Source organism: Ischnura elegans, chromosome 8 (genome assembly GCF_921293095.1).
Source record: "Ischnura elegans chromosome 8, ioIscEleg1.1, whole genome shotgun sequence".
NCBI classification, from domain to species: domain Eukaryota; kingdom Metazoa; phylum Arthropoda; class Insecta; order Odonata; family Coenagrionidae; genus Ischnura; species Ischnura elegans.
Window position 1 is genome coordinate 110,853,005 of NC_060253.1, and position 14,908 is coordinate 110,867,912.

Sequence of the window (14,908 nt, forward strand, 5' to 3'; positions counted from 1 at the left end):
CTTCTTGAACTCAACCAGAAATTAATTCTTTCGTCAGAGTGATTTGTATAAAGTATATTATTTGTTTATTTTTACTTTTACATGATTTTTCGTGAATTTCTTTTTTGAAAATTAGACGTTGGTGGACTTTTTAAATCGTGTTGATGGAACATCTTGCGAACTTGTGTAATTTTTCACACTGTATTACGCACTGTATTGTGTACGCACAAGCTTAACCCTGACCTAGGATAAAACAAATAACTCTGAGAATGACTGCTACCCATTGAATCTTAGATAAGTGTAAGTTTAATGGAAATGTGAAAATTACTGAAGTTCATTTGCAATTCTATCATCATAGGAATATTTTGCCAATGTTATATAGTTCAAAGTTGGTGCAAATATAGTAAAAGGATATGTATCACGTGCTCAGGTTCCATTTGGAGGAACCACGTACCTTATGTGTGAAATAAATTATTATTATAATTATAAATCACGCAGTAATGTTCCACAACTTGTTGCTGCTTGTGGAACATTACTATGTGATTTTTTTCGCACATTTTATGCTTATAGGAAGTAAAACTATGCATTCTTCATATCTAGTTTACTTTCCATTATTTCTGTGACAGTTTACTGATAAAAAACTGTTTTACAGTTTTACCTTTGAAGAAAGTCCCTGGATGTTTTGCACTATTATGAGTAGATACTTTGAACTGAAGCACAAGGCAGTAGTGGTTGGACAAAATGTTGGTGGAGGGCTGACAAGGGAATGATTTGGGATGTGGTCGGTTGGTGTAATGAGTTTACATCCATTTAACTGAATTTGCTTGAGGGATGCTCTTGAATATTTGGCATTCACCCCTTGCCAGCCATTTTCCATCGGCAGGGAAACAATCTTGTTGTGGTGTTTGCAGTTGATGTGTGAGCAGGAAGTCGTTGCGGAACGAAGAGAGAAACTGAGATTACTCACGCTCGCACTTTCCCTCTGCAGGTACTCTCACCTTCTTTTTTTTAGCATTATTTTCTGCCTATATATATTTTTTAAACTTTTTTCACGTCACTGGAAATCATTCAGCCGAAAGATTTGTTCTGCATTATCATTATGCAAGTTAATGCAATTTATGCGTGCCAATAAAGATGATTTGTCTTATGATTAATCCAACTAAAAAAATTTTGGCTTTTTTCCACTGGTGACATGGAATCCTATGAGGATTTGTGCTTTAACTGTGTGCATCTGTGAATGAGTGGATGGAACCATTTCCGTACTTAGGGCAGCATTTCAGCCACGGAGCTTGCTTTATCTGTATAAATGCATTGCTCTGGGGTTATTTTATCCATTCTTCATTTATCAATGTTTTGTTATTCCATATTTTGAAATCAAGTAGGTTTCATCCTCAGTAACATTGATTCACGTGTGATCCTGAAAATGGTTCTCCATGTTGCTCAATTTGAATTAATTTTAAGTCATACCATAACATTTACGAAATTCTTTTCAGTCACAGAATTTGTGATCCTTTTTTTGATAATCAGTGAATTATAGTGTGCTTCCTCCATTACTTATTTTCTTAGTCTTTTGATGATATCAAGCTTATTGTCTTCATCGCGATTAGTATTTCAACACCATTTCTGTGGCTAAAATGTCGCAGTTCCTCCATGTGAAGGCATCTGAGGCTTAAGAAGTGGAATTTATTTATTCCTTTGCTTGGGAATTAGTGATCCTTTGATTGTGGAGCAATATTTGATATTGTTCATTTTACACAAAATTTTTCGAAGTCCCTCAGCAGTTAGTGATGTTATTGATTATGCATGTTGTGACTTAAAATACAGCTGCAAACAAGTGCTAGGGAAATATATGTACACATTCTGCCTGATTCCATACAAGGTGGATCCCTTCCTTGCCTTAGATGGTTATTGCACCGCTTTGTAATATTTATGATTACTATAATGATTATTAATACTTACATACAAAATTTCATTTCTCATTTACTTTTTTGATGTACACAAATGTGGTATCACTGTGGATAATTCTTTTCTGCTCTTTCTACTAGTGATCCATCATAAGTTTGTATTTAGGGTAGAATAATTTGTAAATTTATTTTAAAATGTGAAATGAATTTTTCACGTTTTGATGTACAAATTATTTTTTCTTTGCAGGCACATTGTGTCTTCACTTCCTTGCCTGATAGTCGATTGCTGGAATGCCCTTACTCGGAGACTTGAACTTCATACCATAGTAAGTGCATGAATGAGTGAATTGATGATGATTCTGATGATGTGTGTCAAGTCCTGCTAAAGCTGGGCCAATTGGCACAAAATCTCATCGAATCTTCTTATTAATTCCCCTCAGAGATTATTCTCCTCTTTTCAGTCCACTCTTTCAACTCATTTTTTTTTTAAATACAGTGGAACCTCGATCTATCGTTTTTCAGGGGGATGGGCGAAAAAAACGATGAATGCGGGAAAACGATCGATGCGGCAATGTTTGGATAGTTTGCCTATGTCCCGGGAAACTAAGGATTTTGGTGCGTAATTATGATACTTGTTTAAGGATTCAAAGAAGATTTTAGCCAATTACAGGAATACTAGCACTTTATAGAGACACTTAGGTCATGCAGTTGATTCGAATAATATCTCTTTCAAATCCTAAAGGAACACGCCACCTCACTAAAAATGTTTGCTCTCCACTCGGCATTTACCCTGCTATTATGGATTTCTCTCTGATGTAAAAATCCATCAAACGCCATTTCCAGTACACGTACTCACGAGAGCAATGTGAATTTTGTGCCTAAAACAACCGCTTTTGCCGGCGAAGTGATTGGTTGTGTGATGGATCATGTAGGCCAAAAATAGTCAATTATTTGTAATGCTCCTGTCTAATAAATATATAAAATTTAGGCCATGTGTAAATCGTGAATATTTTTGCGTTAATCTCAGCAGCAAATTGCGTTAAATCAACCTGAGCCTCGGCTTCATCCCACTTCTTGTTTTCACCTGGTAGCTCACTCTACCTGTACCCATGCCGTCATATGCTAGCAGACAGCCCGAGGTGTTCTCCAATATTCACGTGCTTCTATCCCGGATGCTTTTCTTCATATTCGATTATTTTCAGTCCCTCTTTTAGAGTACTCACTTGTTTTTTCATAAGGGCGATGGTCCGAAGACAGATAAAAATAAAACAAAAAAATGAAACCTTACTTTATTAAACCCACACGAAAAACACTCGCTAGTTTGAAGTCAAACCACCCTGGAAAGTACGGAACCACTCGTGCGAGGTGAAGTTCGGAACTGATGCTATCGCGTACGTCTTACGCAGAACATACTGCAGAGGGTGAAGCATAAACATATGACTGTGCCATGAATTTTTTTGTTCTAAAGAGAAGGCAACTTACACATTGTTTTCTAATTATCGTAGCGCCAGATGAGTAGATGAATTCTGATTGTTACCAGGGAGAAACAAAATATCTTGAGATGATATTTTGTTCCTCAGTAACTCTTACAAGTGAGACTTATAGTATAACTCATAAATTGATTACTGATAATAACCTTATATTATGATTAAAAACTTTTGGGCTATGTCGCCGCGTCAAGTCTTGAGCGGCCCCAACGTTTCCTGACCGATGCTGGTCGCTTTCTCAAGGGATTGTGAAGAGATGGGAATTAATGATCTGTTATCCGAGGTATCTGCGTCAGGTGGTGGGGGGAGGGGAGCCGGAGGTTGGGGGAGTGGGTTGCTACTTGTTTTTTCTTATTACTGGTTGCCAAGTACGGCTAACTTTAATGCTGGTGACTCTGTTGAAATTATTCTTATCTTCTTTGGATATTTCAATGGCTTCTGTGGCGAGTCTCTGTTTTAAACCTTTAACTTTGGCGAGGATTTTGACTTCCTCGAGGTCGATGATGTGGCCAAGCGCTGCGTGTTCGGCTACCGTGGACTTTGTTGATTGCCCCAGTCGAATCGCTCTAGCGTACTCTTCTAGGCGTGTTTTGACCCACCTGCCTGTTTCGCTGATGTAGTTCTTCCCGCAGGTCTGGCAAGGAATTTGGTAAACCCCTTCCACTTGTAGTGGAGTTCTATCCTTGATGGTGTTTAGGAGATGCTTTATCTGGGTGTGAGGCGAGAAGATTGTCCTTATCTGGAATTTTCGTAGGATATTTCCTATTACGTCAGTCGTCCCCTTAATTGACGCGGCGACATAGCCCAAAAGTTTTTAATCATAATATGTATAAGGTTATTATCAGTAATCAATTTACGAGTTATACTATAAGTCTCACTCACGGCACTCAGCTTCTCCCCATAGTAATTATATCTCCGGGGGTGTCTGTCTTTATTAGCCAAAAACAACACGTTGTAAACACTTCGTCTTATTTTCGTCAAATGATGGATGCAGGGAAATTATACGACGGGACCGCGATCTTCAAACGATCAATGCGGGAAAACGATACTTCGGAGAAAGATGGATGCGGGAAAAAATTATAATGCCTTTATGGAACTTTATTTGGGACCAGGAACGGTGAACAATGAATGCGGGAAAACGATCAATGCGGGAACGATAGATCGGGGTTCCACTGTATTGTTGATTGTGATGGAGCTGAAAAATAAAGTTGCAATATTTTTCTGTTAGTATATCTGTTGTCAACTTTTTAAGACTTTATTAAAAGAATCTAGACCTATGGAGCTTAGGTTCAAATTTTCAGTACATGAAAACGAAAAAATTCTCTCCCTACAATATATCAAGGGCACAGAATTTGTATTTGAAGAATGTGCATCAAAAAGTTAAATTAATTTTAAAGCTTAAAACTACTTTAATTAGCACTGTGAAGTTGTTTTTTCAAATATTTTTATGCAATGCCTGCAAATCACCTTTAAAACTTTTGCCCCGTAAACATTGCGGTCGAAATTACCATGTGAGCTGTTTTCACTGATCAGTTTCCTTGCATCAGATTAGGCTGCTTGCATTTTGCTACAAGCTGGGAGACATGATTTTTTTATGGCTACCCAGAAAGAAAGGCTGATGGAAGTAAGACGTCACTGCTTGGACACCAGAAAGGATGAATTGTTGTCCTATGTATCAATATCTCCTCAAAATGACCAAATAGAGTTGGGTGACCATCCCAAAGGGGAAGAGACAAACGAGAATGTGGTTGAATTCTAAGCAAAGAGATGCGCAGTGCAGCAATACTGTCTTAGTTGTTTGTAAAGATAGAGATCACTAGGAATTAGGAAATGGATTTTGATTTTAATCGAAAGTCGACTCTATAGCTCCAATTTTTTATTTAATTGAAGTCAACTTTTGGTTTAGAAAAATCAATAAAAATCAATTCCAGCCAATCGATTTTTGACTCCTAGCTTGCTGCTGCATTTAAATTTTGCCATCTCGTTTTATTCCATGCCTCTCCCTCTATTTCACTCTGCATCACTGGTTGGGTATTTTGGAGGGAGGCAAAGTAGGTACTTTGGACACTGGCAGGGTGGAGTTTCCCTCTGAAGGGCTGTGCATTTTTATCACAATTCTGGTCTTTCGGGCAGGAGCCGGCACTCTGAAGTAATACATAGTCGACCGCGAGACGAAGATATGAAATGATGATATGCATGGACAGTGTGCCTTTTTCATAAACGGTTTCCCAATATGTATATCACTCCAGAGTACCCACCTTCTTCAAAGTAGATACCCAAAGTCTGAATGTCGACTTCTATGCATGGGCCATGAGTTTTTAGTTGGACTGTGCTGTAGGCTGCGCATGTTGGCTATTATAGGTATGTGTTGTTTCGTCATCATGCTATATCTGCTGCGTCAGTATCGTGCCGATCAGAGAGTGGTGTGCCACTCCTTACTCCTGCCGTGCCTCTCCCAGGTGCTGTTTGTCAATATTTTAGCCAGCAAAAAAATAGTAATAGCACCTTCGCTATGCACCCAAAGTGTCATCAGAAGTTGACTTACTGTGGCTCGACTAGTACTTTGGTTAGTCATCTGAGGAAATTGCACAATGTTGAGGTTTATTTATTTTCTGTGCCCAAAAGGAAGAGTGTGGCAAACAGTGAAGATGATAATTAGCCTGAGGAAGAAATGGATGTGGATAGTGATTTTGATCCAGCAACATCAGCATTTCCCTTACCCCTGCCAACATCACAAATAGATGAGCTAATTGTACAATGCTTAACTCATAGGTTTCCGTGGATACACTCTTGACTCTTTCTTTTTTTTTCGAGATTCATTTCACGTTTGTTTAACGTGCATTACAATATCCCACCAGCCCACGCGCTAGCTTGGTTGGGTTATCTGATTTGTCGTTTCTTTGCTCATTGCCCTGTACTCAGGAGTGTACCCTATCAATGCTTGAATTTTAACATTTGAAAAAGTCAGTGTAAAATTGTTCGACCCAGTATATAACCTTCTTTATGGTTTTTTAGTATTTTCACTATTTCTGTAAACTATCTGATTTGCCTGAAGAAGTTTGTAGGAGGCATAGCAAAATATTGTTATGCAATGCAAAAAAATGAAGAATGAATTCCAGAAAAAGAAATAGTCACAATGAACTTAACTTCATTTATGAATGAAATTTTCAGAATAGATGAGGAGACAATAATTCTTGAGGACAAGGGTAAATGGTATTGTTTTACTTGTCAAATTCAAATAAAAAAAAAAGAAGATGCTGTGAGTGAAAATTAATGTCTATAAACTTGCTCCCATTGTCAATTGAGCCAGACTCCATAAATAAAATGCTGATGCAAGATATTTATAAAATTGTAAGAAATTATCTCCTAATTTACCTAGCTTACATTCAGTACAATTTCTTCATTGCGTATAAACAATAGAGTCGAGTTTAATTTTTCAATCATGATGATAGAAAATTACAAACGTTTGTGCTCTCTTCTATCATCATGATTCATGTTGAATCTGTTTTGTATTTTAGCTTGTAAAAAAACTGTTTTAAGGAAAAATAAATAAATAGGAACTACAATTAAATCGAAACTTGAAGCTTTTACGTGATGGAAGGGCTCCATATTATTAATGAAATACCCTTTGTTACTTCCACAAAATTTTGTTTTTTTTTTGGGTAAATGCATCATCGTAGCTGCATTAACCTGAAAAAATAATCATCAAGTTAATCACTGCGGAAGCCTCCGTAACCATTTTTCAAATAGTTTTACAGTCCACTTACTATGTACTTCTGTCACATATCCTACTGCTGGCTGCTCAGTTTATAACCAATTGAACTTCAGCAAAATCAATATTATTGTTATTCTAAATGTTAAATCTATAAAATTTGGTAGTTGTTCGTCGCACATAGTACTTGTGTGCCATAAGTAAACAAATACGGGCTATGAAGGGAGATACTGTGGAGTGTGGGATTTCTTTGGTCATTACGAGAATGCGAAGGTAGGAATTTCTGAGTGAGGCTAAAAAAATGAGCCCTCCTGCCGATGGATTCTAGTATTTACTGCCCATCTAGATAGTTAGGAAAAAAATCATGTAATATGTACTCATAAAAAGTCGTTCAGTGCAAAATACTGCATATTCCATTGCATATCATGTGGTCAAAATGTGGATGTTAACTGAGTCATAAGAAATCAACACCTACCTTCCATTATGATTAAAAACTTTTGGACTATGTCGCCGCGTCAATTCTTTGGGTGGCCCCTACGTTTCCCGACCGATGCTGGTCGTTTTTTCAAGGGATTATGAAGAGATGAGAATTTAAAATCTTTCATACAGATATCTGCGTCAGGTGGTGGGGGGAGGGGAGCGGGAGGTTGGGGGAGTGGGTTGCTGCTTGTTTTTCCTCACTACGGGTTGCCAAGTCCGGCTAATTTTAATGCCGGTGTCCCTGTTGAAATAGTTATTTTCTTCTTTGAATATTTCAACAGCTTCTCGGATGAGTCTCTGTTTAAAACCTTTAACTTTTGCAAGGATTTTGATAGGAAATTGCACATCTTGCATCGTATTATGATTATGATATTTCAATTAATTTGAGTAAAAAATCCAATTTATAGAAATTGGATTTTTTAAAACAAATTGAAAGGCGATTAATCAGAAATCAATTCTAAATTTCTAATCCATAGGGATCACTTTAAGGAGAGTAGAATGTTAACAGTTTCTGGTACAAAGTGCCAAGATTACCAAGTTCAATTTTGGTACTTAAATAGAAATGATTCTCACTTCACTGAAAGGGGAAATTAATCTCTAGTAGCTTCTATTGGTTTAAATTTTCCATTAGCAGTATCTGGCTATGTTGATCAAACATTTTTGCTATCATCTGTAATTCAATATTCAGAAACTAGAATTACCACTCTTGATAAAGAGACATTCTACGAAATGTAAACATAAGATAGGAAGTCAAACAGCAGGATGGCAGAATCAGTTAGTGAAAGTCAATGTGCTTAATCCATGTTGGTAAATGCAACGTGCTGAGTCAGCTCACTTTCTGTTTTCAGATGAATCAGAGTTCAAACCAATGAGCTCATTTGGTAAATGAAGTGATTTATTTTGTAGGAATGATCTTGGAAACATCGGAACTCTTATAATTGTTCTAAATTTTATTTTATTGAACTGCGTGTTAGAAACCTAAATATTTAATTTAAAAATTAGAAGTTGTTATCCTTAGCCCTTTAATATTAGTGGTTGGATCATGGGCTATTTGATCTTCATTTTGATGGAATATTAAAATTCTGTTCATTTTTTATTGTTATTGATTATGTAATGCGTGAAAATCTGTTTGTATTTTGTTTTTTTGCATGTTTATCTATTGTTATCAATTCTTCTGTAATAACTAGAATTTTTGTGGAAAGTAAGCTCAACTAGATGTATCCCTAGTCTTATTTTATACTGTCCCTACATACATTGGTACCAATTACTCCTTATGGTGAATGCATAATGATATTTATGTATATATTTATCAAAAGATATAGCATTGTCAACTGAGGTTTAGAGTGTGAAAAATGTTAATAAAAGTCACTGATTATTGATGCATTTATTTTAGTGTATCAATGCACTAACATAAGTAGGAAAGTACAATGGCTGAGGAAATTGTTTATAACGCGTAACAATGCTCACAGGCTTCTTAATAAGTTGATGTGGTGTAACTTGCATCATCACTCCAAAAATTAACTTGCTCAATTTATCACATATTAGTTTATTTTTTACAATGCCCAATGAGAGTAGAAAGAAATCTTGGTTATTTTTTACATACAAAAATGTCAATTGCTTCATAATTATGGCAATCTACATTTAAACTCGGTCATAAAATTATTCTATAAAAAATGTCACTCTAATATAGAGTTTTTCTCCTTGTCTTCATTAGGATTCTTCAAAATTCTCACAGACCGATTCCATTGGTATCACGGTCTAAGGTCCTTGGCACTGCAATCAGATTGACGGTGTCGCTCTCGTCTCCATGCTGTGGCACAGAAGAACGAGATATATTTTCAAGGGAGAAGGACTTCCCCGACAGGCGTGTCACGAGTCTATTTGCTAGGTGAGGGCCGTGGCTTCCGTTCTCTTTGTTCATGTTCTGTGGTGCATGCGAAGGTGTGATGTTGTCCACCAGGTTTTCCAAAGAGCATGCTTTTTCCATTTCAACTTTGCTTAGACGTCGTTCTGTGGTCGGGGAGGACAGTGGCTCATTAGGAAGGTTTTCACACGATGGCGACAACTTTTGAGGTGGGGCTGTATTCACGGAGAGGTTCTCCAACGAGTGTGATTTGCCGTTTGTCAAACGTCCGAGGATTCGTGAGGTGAGGGGGGAAGACTGGTGTTGTCGGTGATCTGGCTCGTTGTTTCCTCCATCTGTTGTACCCCTTGGGAGGTCGCCCATGGACACTGCCTTGCCTCCGAGCCCTATCCGGGCCAGCAATCTGTTTGCTGTCGATATGGCAGTGTTTTGGCGCCGGTGCCCCTCTGGCCTGGCTGACGGCATGGGAGGTGGTCGCTTGGTGGCCCGTATCCCTCCGCTGTCACCAATGCCCAACTCTGAGTCAAGGATTGAGTGTATTTCATCAGCAAGGAGGCAGCGTCCTCTTCCAACATTCGGAGGCAACGGATGCCCATGGGCTGTGGCTGCCATTGGGGCTAGATTTATCCTGTATGTTAAAAGGAAAGAAAAATTATTATGCAATTACAGTGTTTGTATGTAGTCTCCCCCTACATACATAGGTATCAATGACTCGATATGGTCAATGCATAAGCCTTTTTTTCCAACTTGTAATTGAGTAGGGGTGTCATCCTGAAAATCATCGGTTATTGTGGAACCTATGACAAGAGGGGAAATGCACTCTAAGAAACTCTGTTGTTATAATGCATGTGTACGTTATGAACTCGAGCAAAAGCCATAAGAACTCCAAATTGTTCCCTTTACTTTTATGTGTGTCACTGTGATTAGTTGAGTATTGACCAGTTAGTGGCTCAGCTGCGCATTCAAGCATAGGCATAAACGTTGCAGTATAATCCGGTTAAGTTCACCAATTAGTGAATAATTGATTAATTGTACCTACTAATATTAATAAATTGTAGTATGTATTTTTTAATTTATAATTCATTTTTTTGGCAGGGAGCCATGAAAAATTGGGATTGGTCAATATACCCACCTGGGTAATGGAAGGTGTAAAGCAACGTGGGTATGGGAGTAGTTGTTGAAAGTTCTGCAGTACCTAACAGGCAAATAATAGAGAATTATGTGGTAATAGAAACTTGTGAAAATAGAAAATAAATAGGAAAAATAAGCATTTTCCCGTTGAATGCGGAATGCATGCAATGCAGTGACTGTCTGTGTCTGGAGGACAATCCTCACAGAGGTGATAATAAGGCAGACGAATTTTAACAGAGCAGGTTTAGGAAGGTTCACCCCCATGCTACTAGGCCCTCTAATCAAGTAATTATAGCGTATGATATTTGGCATATGGAAGAGCAAGGGAGCATTTTTAATTAGAATGGTATGAAATCCTAGTTTTTTTTTAACTTCATCTAATTCATGATTGATTTTTGAACATTATTGAGATAGAACATTATTTGTTTCATTAGTGAAAACTTGGTGATATCAAAGCTTTAGCACTCTATTTTAGATGTTTATTTATTTGTTCTTATATCTATGATTAAAAAGCATTTGTATTTCATGGTAAAAATACTGCATATCAGGTGTTGAGAATTGTGCGATATTTTGTAACTTTTAACCTTTTTTTCAGTTGTGAATAATATGCCTGAACTCTTTCTGATAACTACAATCTAGAGAAATACATATTGCTTCATCGACATTTATTCTTGTGGTCTTAAGTTATAAATACATATCTCTATGCAACTCAATTTTCTATTATTTATTATAATGGCCCTTAATGTAAGTATCAATTAAGTTTGTCCTTGAGCAGGTTTTTGTTATAAGAACATATTTTTAATTGGCCTTTGCTAGAACTCCTTTCATTGAAAAGCTCAATTATACATTAGCCATCCATTCTTTTATAAATGTTTGCCTTGATAAATTCTCGTTTAGTTTATTTTTGAAAACATTTCTTAAATTTTTTTGCAAAATATTTGCTCAAAGAAAAATCTTGCAGGGATGCATTTTGTCTGGAATATGAGGTTCTATTTGAAAACATATGCATTGAGTTTACTATGTATATGTTGCGGTAGAAAATGATGTTAGTGCCTTTTCAATGTAAAATGCTGAGTAAAGTACCAGTGCCAGGAATCATCTTAAGGTTGAAATGCTTCTGAGGGGTTGCTAGAAAAAAGTGAAAGAATAGATTGGAAAATGTGAGGTACCATGACTATTTCTGAGTGAAAATTGTAATCAACGTCAATTTTCCTTACTGTGACTCTGGCCAAATGAATATTTTTGTTTTTAGCTGAAACTGAGAAGCTTAATAGAGGAAAAAATTTTCCGACTAGTTATTGATATGAGAAAAGAAATCCAAGGTTTTAGTTGTCATGAAATTGCAACTTTTGTCAGGTGTAAGAGCTTACTAGAAGAAAAAATGCATCCCATGTGAGTGATGAAATTGCATACATGGTTTGAAATGAGGCCTGATTTTTCTCTTCCTCTCACCTGCAGATTGGGCAGCGGCAAGAGCGGAGACGACACCGTAAGCACAGGAGGTGGCCGTTTGGACATTGCTGGGCTGGTGGGGGGAGGGGGCATTCCAGGCACACTGGGCACTCGAGAGCAGCCACGATTGTTGAGAGGCAGGATGAGAGACGCTGCAGTGCTGAGGGCAGCGGACCTCTCAAACCAGATTTCCTCTAGATGGAAAAGAAAGAAATAAAATATCATCCTCTCATATATTTTCCTGTTATTATTGCTTTCCTTGTTACCCCTGTCTTAGGCCAGTTACTCACACTACAGTTCATTGGCCAATCCATTGGATATTGGATTTTCATCCGCCTGACATGCATCAATTTTTTTCTGCAATGCAAATCCCAATCAGAAATTAGCTGTGTCGTACACTGGGGGGCAAATACAGGAAACCCTTGGTAACACATCCATTGATATTGGATTTGCACAGAGCATCAATGGAAGGAGACAATAACGCTAACTTAGTTGGAGTAGGTGTGAATTATGAAGTTGGATATTAGTCCCTTAGTTGGTGCCTGTCATACGGCATATACATATATCTCCATATTGTAATTAATAATCTACTAACTTATTAATCAATAAATTGCACTGTGTCACACGGGCTTTAGAGCCTTTGGTTTCTCTTGTAGTTTATACAGGACTATTTCTCTGGAAATTAACATATTCCTGTGCTTTTTGAAGTTGACTGAAGTTATCCTGTTCTATGGAGCTTGTTACTTCAGTTCTAGATATGCAAATTCTTTGTCTAACTCAGTCCTACTACATATTTTTTCTGAAAAATGCCAAATGTGCACATATTAAAAGGAATTGAAATTTTTAAGGGTTCAAAATTGTGGGTGGATATTTTAGAGGGATTGTTTTTTGGTAATTTAATGAAATTAGAGCAGAAGCTTTTGCCTAATTGAATCTCATTTTTTTATTTGATCCCATAAAAATAAACGTCATGTGTATAAAATGCCATGACTGATTGGCTGAACTACCAATAGTTTGGTAGCAACCATTTCTCTCAATCAGTGCTACCTTCTCTCCACCACAGTGTGTACATACGAGGTGTGTCCGAAAAGTATCCGACCTGCGTTTATATCTGTGCTTTGGTGCTGTTCTTCGTCATCTGGGCTGTGGCATCCTTCAATGTAGTCCCCATTCGATTGAACCACACACTCCCAGTGGTTCTTCCATGTCTTAAAGCAGTCCTCAAACACAGTCTTTGGAATGGCCTTAAGCTCGCGTATCGTCTTACTCTGAAGCATCTTGATGTTGTTGAACCGCTTTCCTTTGAGTGCAATTTTCAATTTTGTAACATCCAAAAGTCCCAGGTAGCTTTGTCAGGACTGTACGGAGGCTTGCAAAGCTGTGCAATCCTCTATTTTGCCAAAAGTTGCTGCACAAAGTGCGGTGAATGTGCTGGTGCGTTACCGTGGTGAAGAAGCCAGTCATAGCTTGACGAGCAAGGCAGTCGTTTTCTTTTCACAGCATCATGCAATCTTTATACAGAACTTAAACTTAATGTTCACTGTTGGTTGTCTGACGTCTTGGAGCAAATTTGTAGCGCACAACATCTTTTTTTATTTTTAAAAATGAATCGCTTTCACCAAGTTACGCCTCAAACAATCAACCCTCTCAATTGAAAAAAAACAGGGTTGACTTGACATGGCTTCCTCGGTCATGTCAAGGTTGGCCAGATCGAGGGTAATTATTAACAGATGTGCAGCCATTTTTCAACCACCTTTACCTCACCTTCACCTGTGTTATGTCCATACTTGCTGGCCTCGGTGGGGGCAGGGCAAAGTAGTCGCCTCCCAAACAGAAGGTCGCAGGTTTGTGTCCTGCCTGGGTAAGTTGCACCTATCAGAGGCATAGGCGTTCGTGAATGTCCTTCTTTGTTGATTTTTGGTTGCCTGTTGTAAAGGTCTCAGATGAGCTCTTTACGGGGAAATTAGAATAAATAAACACTTTTGTCCCTAAAATCCTTCTGCATAATTTCCAATGTCTCCGTACAACTCTTGCCGAGATTGAAGGAAAACTTGATGCAAATTCGTTGATCTGTTCCTTCTGCCATTTTCAACAATAAACAAATGCAACGAACAGGAGAAACATGTTGGACATAAGCACATGCTGCGCATGGTGTCAAACCGATAACTATGGCGTTCAGGGAGGTGGTAAGGGACTACTGGTAACATTCATACATCTAATAGGCAGCTCAAGCACTCTGGGGCAAAGTTATGAACGTGGTTTGAATACTTTTCGGGCGCACCTCGTACATATTGTATCAGGGATAGCGTAATTTTTTTACCTGAAGCATTTTCTGCATGTTACAAATTACAAATAAACTGTGTTGATAATGAAAAAAAGGGAGTGGTTGAATCTTGTTGGCAACCATCAAATGAGGCTAACCCCAGGCAGTGTGGCGCTCATGGCATGAGTTGGTTGCGTACCCTTCCTCCAGGGCCCACTCCTCCAGCAGCTTCCTCCGTCTCATCACCCTCGGCATTCCACACCTCAAGACGCAGGCCCTCTGCCCCTCCATCCGCCCTGAGGGCCGCTGCAACCTCCGACACGTGGAGGCCGAGCAGCGAGAGGGCGCCCACCCGCAGGAGGCAGTCCCCACGTCTGAGGCCGGCCCTATCAGCGGCCCCCCCTGGCGAGATGCCACACACCCATGGGTAGGGGTCCCAGGCACTGCGGCTGATGCTCATGCCGTACGAACCTGTGGTGGCCAACTTCTGAGGAGACTCCTGAGGCGACGGCTCCTCTTCACCTTAGATAATAAAATAAATATACAACTTCTGTGTGCCTGTTGGAATACATATAGACATAAAGGAAGGTCAAGAAATGGAGAGAAAATTACAAAGCATACTAGCATTACATATGT

At 38.4% G+C, this 14,908-nt stretch overlaps 2 protein-coding genes across 6 annotated transcripts in view; one reads left to right on the top strand and one right to left on the bottom strand.

Annotated features, from left to right (window-relative positions):
- The window catches only part of LOC124164252 (protein HEXIM1), a 40,860-nt gene extending 31,495 nt beyond the window's left edge, over positions 1-9,365 (top strand). For 2 of the 4 annotated variants that reach the window (XR_006865999.1, XR_006866001.1), the window contains exons 2-4: positions 632-967; positions 2,131-2,209; positions 9,277-9,365. The gene's annotated coding sequence lies outside the window, so the exon portion shown is untranslated. The remainder of the gene's footprint in view (positions 1-631; positions 968-2,130; positions 2,210-9,276) is intronic. The other 2 variants (XR_006865998.1, XR_006866000.1) reach the window with 1 other exon arrangement.
- LOC124164250 overlaps positions 8,932-14,908 on the bottom strand; it is a 41,100-nt gene continuing 35,123 nt past the window's right edge. For both annotated transcript variants that reach the window (XM_046541493.1, XM_046541492.1), the window contains exons 3-5: positions 14,472-14,794; positions 12,010-12,203; positions 8,932-10,054 (exon numbers count right to left, since the gene is read on the bottom strand). In XM_046541493.1, the coding sequence (XP_046397449.1) occupies positions 9,292-10,054; positions 12,010-12,203; positions 14,472-14,794 (1,280 nt within the window). In that variant the 3' untranslated portion in view covers positions 8,932-9,291. The remainder of the gene's footprint in view (positions 10,055-12,009; positions 12,204-14,471; positions 14,795-14,908) is intronic.